The sequence below is a fragment of the Protomyctophum parallelum genome (assembly GCF_964188405.1).
Source record: "Protomyctophum parallelum genome assembly, chromosome: 4".
NCBI lineage: Eukaryota > Metazoa > Chordata > Actinopteri > Myctophiformes > Myctophidae > Protomyctophum > Protomyctophum parallelum.
The window spans coordinates 14,790,189-14,810,225 of NC_139700.1; the positions used below are offsets into that span (position 1 = coordinate 14,790,189).

A 20,037-nucleotide genomic window follows, 5' to 3' on the forward strand; every position below is an offset into this window, starting at 1 on the left:
CAATATTATTTCCTTTAGGTCCTAAAGGAAAGAATGTTTTGTTGAGGCATTTAATTGACACAGATAGGCCTACTTGCAGCACCTATACAGGGAGGGAGGGAAGACACGATTGATCCAAATTTGGTGCTTTTAGACTGATTGGCACAAAAGTCCCTGGACTATATTAAGTTGAGAGTTGTTTTGTGTTTTCTAGCCGTTTCCCCATAAAATATCAAATTAGACACTTTCCTATATCCCCATAAACATTGATATTCTGAACATTTTGAGCACCTCAGAAAATACGGTTTACCGGTAGATTAGAATTTAGTGCTATGTTGGAAGTAAGCAGTGAGCACACAGTCTCTCTGGGGTCATATTAGCCTACTTGAGATTCTCCTAAATGAAGTGCATAGTCAGTGCTGGACCACTTTGGTATTTGTGTTCTATGCCACCTGTAGTAATAGAAGTCCACCTCATGGCGGCAGCAGCCACAGTGTCAGTTACTACCATAGTGTTATTGGTTAATATAACAACAACATCAGCTGATTGATGACATACATTTGCTTCCGGAGGATAGTTCAACCCTGTCTGAATGATAAAATAGTAAAGAAAAAGGTAAAGCGGTCCTGTTTATTTGTCAAACGTCACAATCTTGCCGCCCAAATACATTTGATTCCCAGTAATATATCGTTACCGTGGCCATCCAATTTGTACTCGGGGCAAAGTTAGCCCCAGGGCAAAGTCAGCTACATTTACAGAAATGGCGAGATGCTAACGTTAGCGTGTACTGTGTACTGTGTACTGTGTACTAGCATGGTTGATGGATAGGTCAGAACATTATCTCGATGATTTTTGCTTTTGCATGGACTGCATCATGTTCAATTAACCACGTGACTGTTACTATATGTTGTCACTCAGGTTTTATACAACCTTGACGACAACCATTTATACAACGATCTCGATTAATTGAATACACGTACGTACGTGACATGACAATGGAAACATATACGCCCTCAGTGTTTTTTGTGTTATCCTTTTAGCACCATTTGTATATCGTACCACTTTTTGAAAACTGTTAAAGGTCAACCAATCAATCAAATCGTGGAACGCCCTACGAACAGCCATTAAGAAATGTGAACCCAGAGGCCTAGACTCCTTCAAAACAGCTCTCAGAGAGTATTTACAGGCGGCTGCAATAATCGAAACTGGCCTCTGTAAAAACTAAATTAATCCCCTCCCCCCTATTTTTCCATACTGTACATGTACATGTTTATGTTTTGTGTGAACTAGGCTACGTCTTTGTAAGTTTTTGTATTGACCTGTACTTTTGTTTATAACTGTAGGCCTACCCATTTTTCAAACTGTGATGTGAATACAGTTTTCAATCAATCATTTGCAATGCAAAACTTAACCACAGTCACTTCAACGAAATCCAACTTTGTTTTTTAGTTAGGAGTCATACTATGACCTGAAAAGTACATAATATGAGCTGCCATTTGTGGATCCTTTGTGATATAATATGAACAAATTCACTCTGTGTCCATACATAGAAAAATGACTGTCTGTGATTGTGTCCCATTGTGACTCTGTGGCGCTGCAGGGACATAGATGGAGTCTAGTGAGGAGGGGGGCCTCGGTGTGGGCGGGGGCTCCATGGGAGAGGAAAACTACTTCCTGGGCTACACCTTCACCGACCGCTCACACTCCACCCGGGTGGTGAAGAGCATCATGAACCTGTGTCTGGAGGACGGGCTGTTCGCCGATGTCACCGTGGCCGTGGACGGCAAAGAGTTCCACCTGCACCGCCTGGTGCTGTCGGCCCAGAGCAGCTTCTTCCGCTCCATGTTCACCTCCAACCTCAAGGTGGGCTCATAAAGGTTGCTGAATAGGACGGACAAATATGACTTAAAGTGGGGACATTATCACATGCATGTATCGGGACTGATATCGCTTCCGGCTCTGAGTGAGCTCTAAACGAGCTGCAAAATGTTGTTTTCTTTTCGGTTGTGTTTTGTCTGTTTTCGTGTTAATGTCATTTACATAAAAACGGGAAAATGAATAAAGTACAAATCATAAAAAGGCAGGGCTGGGCGATATGGTGATGAATATCGTATCGTGATAAATTGTCTCGACGATATGCCTTTTCAGAGATATCGTGTGTATATATGGTGATACAGTGAATGTGCATTCTATGATTTGCAGTTCTATACCTTCATTCATACTTTTGTAGAACGACGGTTTTGTTAGCCAAAATTATAAGTATTTTGGTCTAAATGTTCTGTTACTCCTTTTTCTTTTAGTTTCTGTTACCTCGTAGAATGTACTGTTAAGTAACTTGACCAATAACCCTAAAACACTGCATGAAAAAATATTAATATATATATAATAAATATCATGTATCGTGAATACTGCTTGATAAAACATTGATATTATATTCTTCCATATCGCCCACCCCTACCCCAAGGAGTCCCACAACCGTAACATCGAGCTGAAGGACGTCAGTGCCAAGGTGTTCCAGCTCCTGGTCGAGTACATCTACCATGGCACCATCAAACTGAGGGTGGAGGACCTGCAGGACACGTATGAGATGGCAGACATGTACCAACTGACCGCCCTCTTTGAGGAATGCTCCCGGTTCCTGTCGCGGACAGTGGAGGTCAAGAACTGCTTACAGGTGATTTTTGTGTGACTCACACAGGTTTAGATGTCTTTAATAGTTACTAACTAGTAATAGTTTATTGTAAATATTCTATCTGTTTCCAGGTGATGTGGCTTGCAGACAGACACAGTGACCAGGAGTTGTACACTGCTGCCAAACATTGTGCTAAAATCCACCTGGTCCAACTGCACCAGACGGACGAATTCCTCAATCTTCCGCTATGTCTGCTTTTGGATATCCTTAAAGGTAGCACTTGTTATGTAATTAAATGTTCCCAATTTTCCACACCACGTGTTATTTGACCACATGAATCCTGGCATCCTTATTTTGGGCGTGCCAATATAGACACAAATCTCTAAAGCATTTAAAAAATCTAAGCCAATCTATAAGCTACATGTTGTCCTTGTAGGTTGGCTATCATATCACAAAGTATGAAGTAGCTGCTTACAGACTTTGACTTGTGATTTATGTCATAGATGGTGTTCCAAGCTCCCAGAATCCAACAGTGGCCATTCAGACTTGGATAAACCACAACAAGGTGGAAAGAGAGGAATTTTCTTGTGTTCTCCAGGAAAACCTCAAGGTAATGTTCTCTCTTTTCTTCTCTCTCTTTTGTATTTATAGATTCTTTTCCACACAAATGACAATACAATGCAGATACAAATATGCAGAAAAACAACAACAATGAACATTACAAGACAATCGGTAATGTTCTCTCTAGTCTCTGGAGACACTGTTGACTCATTCAAAGGAAAAGAGGGCGCTGTTTTCCTTTATTTTTTGACGATGGGTTCTCAGATTGCCTTCTCTCATACAGAACACACTACATACACACACGTTCTTGTTTATTGTTGAGGTATATAGAACAGACATTTGCATTCATTGCAGTGCTGCCTCCATGACGCATGTTTGATATGAAGATGCGTTGGTTATGGTATCTGTAGTACTGTAGCATTAAGTCCTATCATCGTAGATTGCTGTGAACACGGAAGTATGGTGTTCATTTAGCATCATTGTTGTCTATGTAACTATTATACACTATTATGCAGTTATATATATTGTGTTGTCAAAGCAGAATTTGTAGTAAATAATAGAACTGAATAAAAAAAGAATACACATCATAATTAATAAGTAAAATGTACGTCATATGTAGAATAAATGCCCCAACAGTAAAGTAAAACTGCCAGAAGCAAAACTATAAACAAGAATAAAATGGTATGGAATTGGAATATGAATGATTAAATCACTCACAAAAGTACTTTCAGGAACTGAAAGTTCTTTTGAAAGACAATGCAGAATTTTAGATGGAGCTGCTCTCTTCTGCTGCTGCGATACACGATAATTTGTTTTTCATTTTCTGGTCCCGCTGCTACAACAGGAAATCGGCGAGAACGTCCACATCTACCTGATAGGTAAGGAGGAGTCGCGGACCCACTCGCTGGCAGTGTCTCTGCACTGCGACGAGGAGGACGACGCCGTCAGTGTGAGCGGCCAGAACAGCCTGTGCCACCAGATCACCGCGGCCTGCAAGCACGGAGGGGACCTGTATGTGGTCGGGGGATCCATCCCCCGACGCATGTGGAAATGCAACATGCACACCATGGACTGGGAGCGCTGTGCCCCGTTGCCCCGAGACCGCCTCCACCACACCATGGTGTCTGTAGCCAGCGAGGACGCCATCTACTCCCTGGGAGGAAAGACTTTGCAGGACACCCTTTCCAACGCGGTCATCTACTACACGGTGAAAGACAACATGTGGACAGAGACTGGCCAGCTGGACACAGCCGTGTCCGGGGCCGCGGGCGTCAACCTGGGAGGTACCATCTATCTGCTCGGGGGGGAGGAGAACGACATGGACTTCTTCACCAAGCCGTCGCGACTCATCCAGTGCTTCGATACGGCCACTCAGAAGTGCCAGATGAAGCCGTACATGCTGCCATTTGCGGGGTGCATGCACGCCGCTGCCCACATGGACGTTATTTTCGTGGTGGCAGAGGGTGACTCGCTGGTGTGCTACAACCCCCTGCTGGAGAGCTTCACTCGCATACGCTTCCCCGAAGTGTGGAGCTGTGTCCCCTCACTCTGGAAGGTGGCCAGCTGTAATGGCTGCATCTACGTCTTCAGGGACAAGTGCAAGAAAGGCGATGCGAACACACTGAAGTTTAACCCTGCCACTTCTGAGGTCTCTGTTATTAGAGGAATCAAAATCCTCCTCACAAACTGGCAGTTTGTGCTGGCCTGAACTGAAGGATGAGGAACAAAGCGGGAGCTCGCAACTCAACTTTTGATTGTTCCGAAAACTTTTCATTTGCGACAGCTGAACTGAAGGACGGACATGATGGACTCGGAGGCACGGCCGCTCAGTATCAACAACAATCTATTGATTTATACTTAGTTGTGTGCAGACGTCACACACCGAATATAGCAAATCTACAAGCTCATACACTTATAGATCTGCAGTGCTTATCGATGTGTGTAAATCAGGCATGAGGAAGCTTGCAGTAAATATATTAATTGAGTCATCTGGTTTGTGGTTTTCACGCTACATCCTTGTGCAGTTGAGTTTAGCACTCCCGCCTCGAGTCGTTACTTGTGTAGTTGTGTTACAAATGTGTCTTATTTTTGCTCTCCAACGATAGTGAGGTGAGGTGCAGCACATTGTGATTCTGTTTGTTTTTGTGGCTTTCGCCTTTATTTTTTATTTTTTTGAGGGACAGACAGTAGGCTGACAGGGGAGAGAGATGGGGGAGTGACATGCAGTAAAGGCCGTCGGGATCGGGAGTCGAACCCGCGGCACACTGCCAGACTCGGGCTACCGGCCAAGGTGCCTGGACCGCTGAGCCACGGCCCAGGCCCATTGTGATTCTGTTACCGGGGTACTGAATCGATCTTTCTTCTGCATTGGCTGGTCATTGACACACGCATGAGCAAGATCACATGAAAATGAAACGTCTTCCATTATAGGGACAGAGAAAAAAATAAAGCGATCATTACATTGTATCCAGTTGTCCTCGGGCATCTATCTTGTTATTGTGCATACATATGATTATAGAGCGTCGCAGTACCGCCCCCTCGAGAGACCCGGAAAAGAAATCGCCGTTCATTTTCCTCATAGGCATTTCTTAAAGTATTTATTTAAAGACGGTTACACCGCGGACAAAGCCAACTCTGATCGTGACAAATCATGACAATGAACACAATATCTTGGGCCGGGCCCAGGCGGTGGCGTAACCGTCTGGGCACCCGACTGGTGATCCAGTCGCAGTGTGCCGCGGGTTCGACTCCCGAGCCCGACACGGCCTTTACTGCATGTCATCCCCCCCATCTCTCTCCCGTTTCCTGTCAGCCTACTGTCTGTCCCTTCAAAAACCAATAAAAGGCGTAAGCCGCAAAAAAAAAATCTAAAAAAAAAAACAATATCTTGGGCCGATCAAATCATAAAGAAAGAAGAAAATAAAGGCAGGAGACAACACTATTTGTTTTGTTTTTCTTCTTATAAATTATTTGATCGGCCTAAAACATTGTGTTCATTATCATGATTTGTCACGATCCGAGTTGGCTTTGTCCGCGGCGTAACCGTCTTTAAATAAATACTTTAAGAAATGCCTATGGGAAAAATGCATTGGGTTTCATTTCCTGGGCCACTCGTTGTTCTGAAAGGGGGAGGGACTGCGACGCTCTATAGAGGCTGTTTTCTACCTTTTCAAAAATTCACAACTTCTTGTCCTAACACTGTTCTTTTCTTGCTGTACATGTACTTCAGATTAAAGTTTGTTAACAGAAACATTGACTGTCACTGCAGCTATATATCTGCCTTTGTTTTGATATGTATGGCCTCTGTGATGATGTAACATTGTTCCAGAAATGCACATACATAAATCAAGAGTGGAGATGTTTTATGCTACGATAGAGACGTGACTTCTAACCTTAGAGACTTATCTTGCTGTGGGTAACCCATCTTGTGAATGGCACGGCAATAAAGGGGCCTATTTGTATCCTTGTGGAGGGTAAAAGGGGACTTGAGGGAGAGAGCGCTGCACTGCAGAGGCCCAACTTTCTGATCCCATTGATGTTACAGGAGGCTGTGCAGCTGAAACCCAAGCCCCGTAACATGTCAGACTTTGTGAACTATTCTAAGCAGCAGTTGCTGACACCGAGGTGAGGTGTAGGATGGGAGATGGGGGGGGGGGGGGGGGGTAGCTGGGACACATGCGCATGCAATGAGGTCCTATCAACTGCCAGCCAGTGTGAGTACCATATGTCATGTAGTCCTCAGTGTGAAATAACCCTGTTTATAGCCGCCCCGCCCGTCCTGCCTCCCCCCCAACACAAACACACAGACATCTAGCAGTCCACATGCTCATATAAGATTTTTTGAAATATGTTAAAAGTTTGGAAATGTGAGGAATTTAGTTCCGTTTTGGTCAAAGTGTTGTGTTTCTTGTATTGTGGTAGACAGGCAAGAGTCTATTGTGACCTTGGGTCTTCTTACTGAGGGCAGAGCAGAATTCCTAAAGAGACACATGGTCAAGAGTGACAAGGCCATCTGCTGTAGCGCCAGCACTAGCAGGGTGGAGGGGGTTGGAAGAAGGGGTGTTGAGAATTCCTTTCGCTGGGGTGTGGAGGGAGTAGATATTCTGGGTTATTGCTGCAATCACTCTGAAAGGGAAACATGTTTCTTTGGTGTTTTTCAAGCGGAAATCATACAGAGAATTTGTGATAACTTCAGCTTCAAGGAGGGCATGATTGCCGGATAAGAGGAAGAACATATTTCCGTACCCCTACTCATATCTTGGCAAGCCATTGGTGAAAATGGTCTTAGGTTGTGGCGCTTCTACTGCAGTGGATCCAATTTCTTTTCCGTCTCAGCAAAGCCGGGCCTGTAGGTAGTTCTTCTGGCACCGACCTCTCAAGGGATCATCTTCAGGGAATTGTCTTTGGAGTCGCCCTGTGCATGGCAAGGATTTATCTTCTTATACCTGTGTTGAGATTGCGTTGCCTAAAAGAAAGAAAGTTTTTATGAGGTACCTTGTACAGCGAGATGGGCCAGGACCAAACCAAGCACCAGATAGAGAAGGGCCTAAAGCTGTATCAAGCCAACCAGACAGCAAAAGCACTGGAGGCCTGGACCGTAGTGTTGCAGACAACAACTGATCCTGGGGGGAAGTTTCGGGTTTTGGGGTGCCTGATCACAGCTCACTCAGAAATGGGGAAATATAAAGAGATGCTCAAGGTAAGCTTGCATATCAATGAAAGTTTTCTCCGTGCTGTGAAATTAAATCAGTTGCTGGTTTTTCTATGGGCAGCTTAAACTGTTCTAGCATGTATCCAAATCTATGTATCTGATTATTTGTATGCACATTTTTCCTATTATGAGGCCATGTGACCTCAGAATTGCTTTCAAAATAATCAGAAGCATTCCTACGAGGTATCTAATCAGGGGATGCTATAGTGGGGTCTCATTAAATCAATGTGTCTGCAAAATAGATGCAGCATTTCAACAATGTCTAGAATCTCTAGATGGATATGAAATAGGACATTTTCAGTGGTTACTTCTTGAAGACCATGGGTTAATTTGTGGCTTCCACAGGATGTGGTTTAAAATGAGTCCCTTTGCAACCCGAGTATCAGTGTGGGGCGTCTTGTTGACATAATCCCCCTTACTCCCCCAGCACAGTCTCATCAACCCATAGTTTAGTGAGGACTTCATTAAGGCATTACCGTGGTTCCAAACCATTTTTTTTAAATCACAGGCAATCAATTATATTAACAGAAATATAAAAATTACATTTTGATCAATTACAATGAGTTGATTATTTCATCCATCCTGCCCACTCTAATTGATTGATTTTCACTTGTTGCTGTGATCACCACCACCTTGCCACCTGTCCCGCCATCTTACACTGCACTTCTTTCCGTCAGTATGCTCTAACACAAATCGACACGGCCAGAGAGATGGAGGATCCCGACTACCTGACGGAAGGCTACCTGAATTTGGCACGCAGCAACGAGAAGCTATGTGATTTCCAGAAAACGGTCTCCTACTGTAAGACCTGCTTAGACATGCAGGGGACAACGGTTAGCCTACAGCTCAATGGCCAGGTGTGTCTGAGCATGGGCAATGGCTTCCTGGGACTCAGTGTCTTCCAGAGATCCCTGGAGAGCTACGAGAAGGCCCTCCGCTACGCACACAACAACGATGATAAGATGCTAGAGTGCAGGGTGTGCTGCAGTCTGGGGAACTTCTATATACAGCTCAAGGTATACTGTCTCAGAAACATTGACTATGTCAAAGTCCTTTATCTTTCTGTAACTGTTATATGGATTCTGGTCATTTAAATATATTTCAAATATTTTCATTTTGTCGGTGGATTGTCAGCTTAAACTTTAGTTTAAAAAAGGTTTCATCCTCAATACATGCTCCATTAATTGCCTTTTATTCCCAGGATCTGAAAACGTGACACACCTGGTTGTTGTTGGTCCATGTGCGAGTTAAACTGGCATGTTGATGCTTCCGGTGTGCTTACACAATACAGTATGGCAGACCTGCAAAGCATCCGACCTTAATGTCATTATGAGCTAGCAAATGCAATAATGTATTGTAAAACACAGGCTGATTGAGGTGAGCTGCTTGGCAGCCTTTTGTGTGAATACCCTTGACACCAGAGATTTGTAAAGGTAATCCGCTTGGCTTCCTGGGGAGGATTGGTTTCAATGGGATTCTGATGAAGGGGTGTTCAAAGAATGCACTCAGATGTCATGTTACGTTGTAAAACAAAAAATAGAATATGGATAAGTCCCTAATAGGCGCACAATCAAATAAACAATCACAGTTCCACAATCACAAAGAATCCTCTGCTAGAATAATGTCCAACGTAAGAACACTCAAAGCAACTGCCTTGTCTTGTATATAAATAATGGGCCATTTGTCCTGATATTGTTTTTTTGGGGGAGCAATGTGAAATGAAAGGTCCCAGTCATCCAATATGTCTACCTTCAGGACTATGAGAAGGCCTTGTTCTTCCCTTGCAAAGCTGCTGAGTTGGTCAACGACTATGGTAAAAGCTGGAGCCTGAAATACCGCGCCATGAGCCAGTACCACATGTCTGTGGCATACAGGAAGTTGGAGCGCCTGCCAGATGCTATGGAATGCTGTGAGGTATTGTTTTATTAGTGCACCTTCCTTGGTAACTAACACCAGACCACAGAGACATTAACACTAAGAACTATGCAGTACTTTTAGCAGTATTTGTGTGTACCAATTTGGTGTCCTCCAATGCCCTTGGTCATTCTTATCACAGAGCTGCTACACAGCTGACAGGTGCAGGTACCAGCTGCTCTGTTGTACTAGGCCTGTACTAGGACTGCCCTGACAAAAATATGCCCACAGAGGTACTGGTTTATAGTGTTAATGAAGAGAGTGGCTTTAGTCTTAACTCTGTTCTAATTGTGTCCCAGGGGAGAAGAATATCTTGATGTCACTCACTGCCATGGAGTGTGAAAGTATCAATATAGTAACAGGGCACTGGGTTGAATTTCAGGTTTACATAGGCTGAAGGCATTTAGACAAACCATTTGTTCCTCCTGCCATACTGAGAATACCACTGATCCTGCGTAGAGCCCGAGCTCCAGTGATTACATTAGTGGACAGGTTTACTGTACTTTCTTGTACTAGGGCTCATGTTTGTATATACACAGATTGCAAATGGTCAAAAGCTCCTGTTTGCATACAGACATTGAAAATGGTCAAACATCTATTATTATGGCACATGGGAAAGTTAACATTATTTATTGGACTAGAAGAAAACGAAATCCCTAAAAGTTTTAAGACTGAAGAAAGAGCACAGAACTGTGATAACATTCCTTATACACTTCCTATTAAGCCCATGTCTATAACGCATTTTACACCTAACCCTAGTATAACGCATTATAAACAAACATACTTATAATATATTATAGTTATAAACACTTAACAATCATAACAATAATCACAACACATGTTATAATTCTCATCGTTGTAATATTCTGAAGGTGTAGGCAGAATAGTTTTGTTTGTTCTTTCGTAAATTTAAAGGGGTAATTTCTGGTACTAAGCTTAGAAGACCTTTCTAGGACCAGTTACATTGCTCTTTTATTGCGGTTTTGAAAGAGAGTAGTTTAAGGTGTCACACTTTTTGATGGCTCTTGGTAGGGGCCTCGCATTCCAGCAGTGCATATGTATATTATATAAGGCATGAGTACTACAAGCAGTTTATAATGCATTACTATGTTTATAATGCATTATAGACACGGGCTTTATTGGAAGAAGTGAAATCTATCTAGTCTAGAGTCATATAGAATCGAGCTCAATGGGGTCTTCTTTCCCCGCTGATTCTGCAAAGCCTGTTCCCTTGGCTGTGGTTTTGCTAGATAGCAGGTAGGGACAGTGGGAATCTCTCGTTAATCCATTCATGCGCGTCACTAACTAGATGATGAGGCATTTGGCTACCTTAAGAGAGTCATGCATGGGCTAAAGTAAAATACATTTAGGGACTTCTGTTACTCAATGTTTATTCTGTACAACTTATGCAAAAAACACTCTTAACATGACCTTTTGTGGCCACCAGGAATCTATGAAAATTGCACTGCAGCATGGAGACCTTCCACTCCAGGCATTGTGCTATTTGAACTTTGCAGATATTCACCGCTGCAGGAGCGACTCTGAAGTAAGTTTAGGTTATTAAAATTGGTGCTTACAGCTGCAAATTATTATAGCATTCTATATCACTCATCATCAACCATTTAACACACTAAAGACAACTTAACATGGAATATTATTTTATTAAACTGATGGAATTTGTCTTCCAAACAGAAAGCATTCCCTCGCTATGAAAAAGCAATGACCCTCATGATTGATATTGGAAATCGTCTTGGACAAGGTCAGGTCCTCCTGGGAGTGGCCAAGTGTTGGCTCATCACTAAAGACCATGAAAAGGTTCCTATGCATCTAGTTTCAAACTATATTCTGTGCTGTTATACAGGTTTATTTTGTAGAATATGTCAATATCAGGCAAACAATAATACTATTAATAAATACTAATGTATATCAGAGTTTTGCAAAGCAGTCTACTTGAAATTGACACTTGGTTGTGTAACTGCTGCTGTTACAGCAATCTTCATATAGTGTACCATCTGTCTTTCTGTATCCTAGGCTCTCATGTCTTTGGGGCAAGCAGAGGAGTTGGCTGAGGGTGTAGGAAACAAGGTATAAATGTTCTACTATACATTACAGCCTGGGGTGCTGTTGAAACATGATGTGTATATCTGCCATTGCATTGCATCTCAGACATTTCTTTTCGTCCATATGTCGCAGCTATGCACGCTGAAGGTGCACTGTCTTTGTGAGGGGATCTTCCGTGAACGGGGGCAGCTAGACGAACTGAGGGAGCGGGTGGTGAAGTCCCTGCAGTGTGTGGAGGAGCTGGAGATGTATTGTGGGATGTGTGGCGAGTCTATCGGAGAGAAGGACACACAGCTGCAGGCCCTGCCCTGCTCCCACATCTTCCACCTCAAGTAAGTTCTGTTCTCTATTGCTCAGCATATCTATCTGTGATTGTCTTCATGCAACATCAAGTATTCTGTGGAGCTCATCTTATTAGATGGGGGGTGAAAATGTGTCTTTTCAGAGGCACACTTGTAAAAACGCTCCTAAACAAAGTTAACGAAGTGATTCTTATAGTATTATCCACTGCTTTTGACCCATATTAACTATTTAGGAGCAGTGTACGGCCACCATGTAGCGCCCATGGATCAGAGCCATAGAGTAAGACAGAGTGACTACAACTCCGTTCATGGGGCCAGTCCAATGGCGGCTCTTCTACATAGACTTCTATTAGCGAATAGGGACACCGGAAGTTTACGGAATGCATTGGAGTCTATTGGCTCGCGCAAGTACATGAACCGGGCTATTTTCCGGTCGCAACTCTCTCTATATACTATTACTCTATGGCTCTGCCATGGATCAATACAGTCATAATGCAAGTAGGGCAATGGCAGGAGTATGTACCTAGCATGCATGTCTTTTGGTGTGGGGAAGAAACCGGAGTAGCTAGGGGAAAACCATGCAAAACCGGAGAGAACATGCAGACTCCACACAGAAATTAAGAACTTATTACTGTGGAGCAACAGTGCTAACCACTTCACCACTTAACTATAGGATAAGTTGAATTTGCAGTGTAAGAAGTAAGCACTCGCTATCATCAAATATGCTGTGGAGCTTTTTGTCAGGTGAAACCTGACATACAACAGGCCCGTTTTTATTAGCGACCTAGTCATCAATGGGAGTCGCCCCCATGTGCCTAAGCCAATGGGAGCCGCCTAAACGCCGCCAGCCAATCGCGTAGTAGCAACCTAGTCATGATTGCTATGACACGGGCACGGCGGAAGTCTGCAAATCTGCAATGCCCAGACCACACTCTCAACCATAGACATACAGTATAAACACTGCAGCATAGCGGACTCTGCAGAGCGCCTGATAATACCACCGTCTGCCTAATGTTATGAGAAAACTGGAGATCAGGAAAGATGCCAGCATTTGTTTCACCTGACAAATATGACTATGTAATATTTCTTGTTTTTAAATAATGTGAACAGAACCATGCAGATAAAACAATTAACATTAAGCTGTTTATTCTTTTAAGGTGCCTGCAGGCGAACGGAACAAAGGGCTGCTCTAGATGTCGCCGCAGTTCGATGAAGCAGGCTTTTGTGTGATTGTGCCATCACATTTTGTGCACCGGAGCTGCAGGACACGGCATGATGCCCCAACCCCAGCCACATACAGTAGACTGCTGAATGAACTGAGAAGCAGAGTGCCTCTGGGGGGCCGAACATATACAGTACAGGGAGTCTGACGATGCACTGTTCTCTCGAGCAGTGTTTAACAGAACCAATGAGTGGCAAAGAGTGAGGCCCTGAAGACAGAATGAAGGAACTCAAGTCCTTATTGGTTACTGAAAGACACCTAAAAGTGACAGCTAAGAGCGGAGAGGGTGTAACCAATGAAATCCCACTCTAATAAAAGCTGGAGAAGTCCCACAATACTTTTGATACACTTACTGTTAGTCTAAAGATATTTTTGTTTTGTTTGTCAGTTGGTATACAGACATTGCAAATTTATTGGAAGCATGTGATGAAAGGGGTTAGGATTTGGATACTCATTGTTTAACATTCAGTGAAATCTCAGTGATCTTAGACACAGGATTTGTTGCAAAATATTGGAATTTATATTTGTACCATACAATCAGTTTTACATGACCAGATAGATAGATACGTGTTTTTATTATAAAGCTATGTAGAGAACTGTCAGTTCTCTGAACTCTCTGCTGTGATACCTGAATTTGAATTAGTTCACATACTGGTGTATTTATCATTTATATTGTATTTTATTGAATTAGAGATTAATATTGTACATAATATGCTCATGTTGAAATGTTTTGATGTTTGATTCATTTAGTGTTTTGTAAGCAAGAACTAACTAAATATCTTAACTAACCTAAAACTAGTATGTCTTGACTAAGCAACAGTATGCAGCTCTTTTCCTTATTCCTAGCGATTAAGGAACAGAATCAACACACATTGTGTTATTCATGTAAATTCCTATTCCATCCAGCGTTTTATTTCTTGATATATTTTCCTTTAAGACTGAGATAAACAGAATTTGATGTAATGTTCCAAAAAGAAAGCATTTTTGGAAAATGTATGTATCTGATTCTGACCAATCATTATTAGCATGATGAATAATAGCAAGATATGCTAATCCTCATGTATTATTGTGGTTCTTTGATCACTGTATACATATGGTTTATTTATGTTTGGTAAACAGTTAAAGGGTGACATTACAAGGATAAAATGGGAAAGGATGGCATTTCTTTAGATGAATCAAGTTAAAATACTGAGATTTAGAAGGAAAGAGTTATGATTTTTAGTTTGCTTTTTCATTGTGCTTCAACATTTTGACTTTTTCTTTTCTTTTTTTTTGTAATGGTGAGCAATGAAGAGAAATTGCCCCATTTGGTGCTGTTCATAAAAAAATTGAGTGTATGCATATTTGCTGTTAATATATTTTTTTAATTATTTGGTCATTTAATACTTAATTCGCCATTCTGAAATCCATCGGATACATTTCTTTAAAATGAGACATTAGTATGGTTAAATAGGTTGCCATAATTATGCGAGATCTTCCTAAGAATATAGCTAATAACTGAATAATAATAAGTATACTATCTTAAACTATTCTTAAGTTTGAGTTTCAATACAGCAAGTTTATAATATTTCACAACTTTATCCACTCGTTCAGATTGTCAGTTTATTTCATTAGCTATATCAAGTGCCATAGCAGAGCTGTGTTTCTTCCACTACCCATACATGTGACTACTGTTAACAGAACGAGCAGAGCGACCAAGACGTTTTCTTATACTGCACAAGCACTTACTGTTTATTTTTCATTGTAGAAATAAGGCATCACTGGCCAACTTTACCTCCTTTCACTTTTGACAGCACTTTCCCTGTTCTTGCCTGACCTCCATGTGCCTCCATACCGCCATTAAACCGTCATGACAATAGTACATCATAGACCACATGTAAAATTGTGTTTACTTTTTATCTACTTTATGAGATGTTGATATTGAGTAAACATTCAACCAGATTTTTCTGTTGAGGTTAGCAAAATAACAGTAATTTGAATGGTTTAAAACTACCTCTGCTCTCAGATGACTTGTGCAGAAACAACACATTTGCCAAGTCCATGTTGAACTGTACTATAGGATTTATTTTTATTCATTTAACTGAGTTTATCATTACTTTCATGCTCTAGGAACTGACCAATTGTCAATGTCATTGTCAATTGTCAGCATTGTCAATGACATTATTTATGCATCTGAGTCAAGTCAGTTTCATTTTGTTATATTTAATAACTTTTGTCATGAAAATAAAGTGCACTGAGAGTGTTAACACAAAGACTGCTGGGCTATTCTGTCAGGTGGTGCTTGGTGGTGCTAGGGACTTTACATTGAAGGGAAAAAAGATTTCGGGGCCCACAGCAAAATTTTCTCTTATAGCGAGAATCACACCGCATACATCAAAAGAAAGCCTAACTTGTCCACTTCAATTTATTTATTTATTTTTGATTTTACCATCTTCCATTCTGGAGATATTTACCTTTTTCTAACACCTGCTTTTGCCTGAACTCTGCTCGCTTGAACAAACAGCAGAGATATGGAAGGTTGAAGTTGACAGACATTGACAGACAGATATAAAAATGAACACAAATAATATTGAAGTATCTGGTCTGTTCAGGACACGGCCGTCGATGAAATGAAGCAGTCGGAAAACAGGTCGCAAAGTTCAAATGACAAGAGTCCATTTATTTGATATAAGAGATGAGGATCCATTTGTGGGGAAAAACTGAGGCATAACCAGGGGTCATCATCACCATGTCTGTACATGGTCAAACTATAGCCTATATTTTCTTCGTAAATGTAAAACATATTAAAAACGTGTTTGAATAACTTTGGCGGCTTGTAAAGTAACTTGCTCATTACCGTATTGTGCCGAATATAAGACGACTCAGATTATAAGACGACCCCCATTTTTTAAGACTCATTTGTGGGAAAAGAACATTGATAGTCTAGTCCCGATTATAATACAACCCTGTTTTTTAGGATATTTCCATTAGAAAAAAACAGTCTTATATTCAGACCATTAGGGTAATATGTTTCAGGAGATTTGCACGGTACTTGACTACCTGTAGTGTACACACATTCAGGTGAATCGAGGCAGCTCTTAGCAATCAATTCTAGCTGTCTTGTTTGCTAAGAGCTGCCTCAATTCTGCGAAAATATCTAAATGTGCTTTCAATCCTTTCAAACGGAATTATGGAGTGTATGTGGTATTGTCAGACAATGAAACAATTAAAGTCATCAGCATCATTGTATTGTATATGTATTGATTATTTGATTTATCTATGTGTAAAGGACTCCCTCTGACATCAGAAGCTGAATCTCAAGGGGCTATCTTCTCCATACATTCTGACCAAATTCTGACAGAAACTCACAATCAATCACAATTCAACAGGGTGAGCTGTCAATCCTGTTTACTCTCAGTCAGTGTTACAGGAATCCTCTGTCAGTTCACATTCCAAACACACCAGAGAGTTTCCAGTATAAATATAGTAAACAAGTTGTGTCGCTACCGGGAACGTTGAGGGATGTGTTTTCTTATCACCAAAATAGTTTCTTGTAAGGAACTTATTTTTTAAATCCTGTGGTGCCATCCTTGCAAAGTACTCCAGGGAAGCTACACACTTACTAGTCCAGGGGCCGAGCCAGAATTTGGTGCCATTTTGGTGACCATCAAAACCAGTATTTTTGAGGGGGGTATACAGCTTTTGACCCCACATGTCTCAATATTTGCCATTGACAATGAAAGGAGAAATTAGGTCAAATGTCTGCCAAATATGACGTAAATTTGTGGCAACAGGCATTCTGATTGGCCAGTATGAGATGATGTGTGATGATAAGAGCACCTACACTCACTTCACACGGATGTGATTTTTGTATTCCTACATGATGTCTCTAGTTTATTATTTTTGTATGATACATCTTCCATTCTGTAACTTAATGCCAGTTGTCGCCAGTTACAGTATATGTGACCATATTATTTTGAGGCAACATTTTCCAAATTGCATTAGGCCTATGCTTTAAGTAGCATGTGACATGTCAAACTAGCTAGGGTGTGTTCATGATTCTGAATCCATTTCAAGCATTAGTTTTGCACGGAAAACACTCCTTGGCCTAAATTCGGCCATAGCCACTTGCCCAAACCTCATCACATTTGTGATGACGGCTATGGCCATTTTTAGCCCAAGAAGTGTTTTTCATGCAAAACTAATGCTTGGAATGGATTCAGAATCATGAAAACCCCCTAGTTACTATTATCTTACTAGTGCAGTGCCTGTGAGTACTTGGAGGCAAGTCTATGACATCAGTACTATGACGTCAGTCATCTCCATATTTGAGCAGTACTATGACGGATCCTGGACGGATCCAATATGTGTGACATCATAGCACTGATTCTAGCTGCTACTGCAAGGCACCATACACATACAGTAGGCCTGTGTATGTCATCATGATGTCATGATGACGAGTCAATACAATATATAAGTCTGGTACTCTGTTATACTTACACACAACTATTTCAACTTATTAACTAGTGGTTTAACTTGCTCACTGCTAACTCATTCAAAATGGCCGCCTCCGCACCTTCTCCCGTGTTCTTAAACATCAGGCATCAGAATACCACACTCTTCGTAGATGCCCTGGAGACCACCCCTATATATGAGGTGAAGCGCATTGTCGAGGGAATTATGAGGAAAGCACCTGAAGAACAGATACTCTTCAAAGATGACGTGCCGTTACAGGACGGAAAAACTCTTAAAGACTACGGCTTCACTTCAGCGAATGCAGGACCTCATGAGCCGAGCACAGTCGCTTTGGCTTTATGCAAGGAAGATAAGACGTTTGAGAGGGTGAAGATTGCCAACTACACCAGCCCACCACAAGATGCCTGAAGCGTCAAGATTGTTCGGGGAAAAGCAACCACTGGAGAGAGGGAGGAGCAGGAGCACAAGGGATGGACGGACGGGGTGTGAATCTTGTGGAATTAACAGCAATGAAGAAATAATGGGAAGGGGAAGAGGCCTTGCCACCTTGCCCAGACGACCTGAGAGCTGAGACCCTTTGCTGCATATCCTTCCCCATCTCCTGACAACTTCCGCTCTCCACTGTCGCTAGTGCTTGAAAAATGAAAAATTTACAAATAATAATAAATAAAATAAAAAAATAATGAAAAAAGGTGTAAAAGAACAAGAAAACAAAACAATAGAAACTAGAAATGCACTCTGTCGAGGTGCCAAACTTGCGCTTTGCACACAAGTAGGCCTACTTGTGCGCGAGCAGAGTGTGCAAGTACTGCTACTAACTATATGTCTATTACAACTACTTAGTTAGGGAATTTTAGCAATATAGTTGGACCATCTGTGAAAAAATTTACCGCCAATAGCTTTCTTCACCAATGTGTTCTTATAGGTGTCTAGAATCACCTCTCAATTTTTTCAAACCCAATTCCTCGTGGAAAATTCTGGGGAGCCAATCAAAGTTGAGGAGTTAAGGAGGCTTGGGTGAAAAATATGAAAGTCTAAAATTAACTTGTGAGGTGTCTAACTAGGGGTTTTCAGGGGTGCTGAATCCATTCCAACCATTATCTTTTAGTAAAGATGTCTCCCTGGCCATATAATATTGGTATATTGGTTATTAAGCTGTAATGTACAGCACACAGTGTATAATCAATGGTAGGGGATTGGGGTGTTGTTGAATTGATTCTATTCTGAAAATAAAATAAGAAAATATTGCTAAACACTTGATAAGAGTGTACACCTACTGTGCACATGCTCAGTGGGATACACTGTCTGCATGTGGGGACTTAAGGAGCCCGGCTTGGGTCTAAAGATTACTTGTGAGGTGTCTAACTAGGGGGTTTCAGGGGTGCTGAATCTATTCCAACCATTATTTTTGAGTAAAAAAACCAACTCATTTTCCATAAGAACATATTTTATTACATACTGCAAGAAAAATGTAAATCAGAAATGTGCAGTATTGATTAAACCTGGTGTCAACCGGGTGTTACTCAGCCAACTCCTCATCTTCCTCACTCCTTATCTCGTCTTCCTGGTTGATGTTCTTGCATCCTCCATTACACTTGCCACAAGCAGATATACACTGCTTTTTACAGCAGCACCTGCGTGTACTACAGTCTCCCTCACAGTTGCAGCTGATGAATTTCAGTATATAGTCTGGGGCAATGGGGTCTGTGGTAGGGACTGGTGCATAGCCTTCTCCTCCCAGTTTCCACCCGTAGTCAAGGACATCCAGTGATGGACTTTGTAGCAGTAGCCAGTCTCTGGTTTGGAGATATGCCCGGAGAGAATGTTGTGCTGCAGCTGCAGTAGTCGGGGGCAGTTTCTCTATATGATCTTCCCAGCAGCAGCATGCTTGCAACATCTCTCAGCATAAACTTGGTCATTGCTGCAGATGCAAGTAGATGAAAGCGGATGGCCTTGGCATAAGCACCACCTGAGAGGATGTGTTCTACTATGCTGCTGCCTGGATAAACCAGCTGTATCAGCTCTTGCAGCCCAGAGTCTACCATGATTACCCCGATGGACCCCAGGAAGCTTTTCAGGAGGTGAAACCCACCTAGTCTGGTGATAACTGGCAAGTCAGACTGGAGGACTATACCGCTTTCATCTACTTGCATCTGCAGCAATGACCAAGTTTATGCTGAGAGATGTTGCAAGCATGCTG

General features: G+C 41.9%; 2 protein-coding genes across 3 annotated transcripts; both read left to right on the forward strand.

The window, feature by feature from the left end:
- The first annotated feature begins 510 nt into the window (after positions 1 to 510).
- Positions 511 to 5,638, forward strand: kbtbd4 (kelch repeat and BTB (POZ) domain containing 4). Of its 2 annotated transcripts, XM_083762964.1 has the most exons (6): positions 511 to 602; positions 1,594 to 1,842; positions 2,444 to 2,653; positions 2,743 to 2,884; positions 3,115 to 3,221; positions 4,017 to 5,638. In XM_083762964.1, the coding sequence occupies exons 2-6, from the start codon at positions 1,633 to 1,635 to the stop codon at positions 4,878 to 4,880; spliced, it is 1,533 nt and encodes a 510-aa protein (XP_083619090.1). In that variant the 5' UTR covers positions 511 to 602; positions 1,594 to 1,632; the 3' UTR covers positions 4,881 to 5,638. The 2 variants fall into 2 exon arrangements, with proteins under 2 accessions (XP_083619090.1, XP_083619089.1); XM_083762963.1 differs by having other exon boundaries at positions 557 to 1,842.
- A 1,630-nt stretch (positions 5,639 to 7,268) lies between these two features.
- rapsn (receptor-associated protein of the synapse, 43kD) lies at positions 7,269 to 16,417 on the forward strand. The gene is made up of 8 exons (XM_083762378.1): positions 7,269 to 7,871; positions 8,561 to 8,899; positions 9,639 to 9,797; positions 11,245 to 11,343; positions 11,490 to 11,612; positions 11,829 to 11,882; positions 11,991 to 12,190; positions 13,318 to 16,417. The coding sequence occupies exons 1-8, from the start codon at positions 7,680 to 7,682 to the stop codon at positions 13,388 to 13,390; spliced, it is 1,239 nt and encodes a 412-aa protein (XP_083618504.1). The 5' UTR covers positions 7,269 to 7,679; the 3' UTR covers positions 13,391 to 16,417.
- The last annotated feature ends 3,620 nt before the right edge of the window (positions 16,418 to 20,037 follow it).

Excerpts from the sequence above, each read along its gene's own strand:
- kbtbd4 (XM_083762963.1), top strand. The coding sequence starts at position 1,588 with ATGGAGTCTAGTGAGGAGGGGGGCCTCGGTGTGGGCGGGGGCTCCATG. Across the intron at positions 2,654-2,742 it reads AGGTCAAGAACTGCTTACAG|GTGATGTGGCTTGCAGACAG; the intron begins GTGATTTTTGTG and ends ATCTGTTTCCAG. Across the intron at positions 3,222-4,016 it reads TTCTCCAGGAAAACCTCAAG|GAAATCGGCGAGAACGTCCA; the intron begins GTAATGTTCTCT and ends CTGCTACAACAG.
- rapsn (XM_083762378.1), top strand. The coding sequence starts at position 7,680 with ATGGGCCAGGACCAAACCAAGCACCAGATAGAGAAGGGCCTAAAGCTG. Across the intron at positions 11,613-11,828 it reads TCACTAAAGACCATGAAAAG|GCTCTCATGTCTTTGGGGCA; the intron begins GTTCCTATGCAT and ends TCTGTATCCTAG. Across the intron at positions 12,191-13,317 it reads TCCCACATCTTCCACCTCAA|GTGCCTGCAGGCGAACGGAA; the intron begins GTAAGTTCTGTT and ends TATTCTTTTAAG.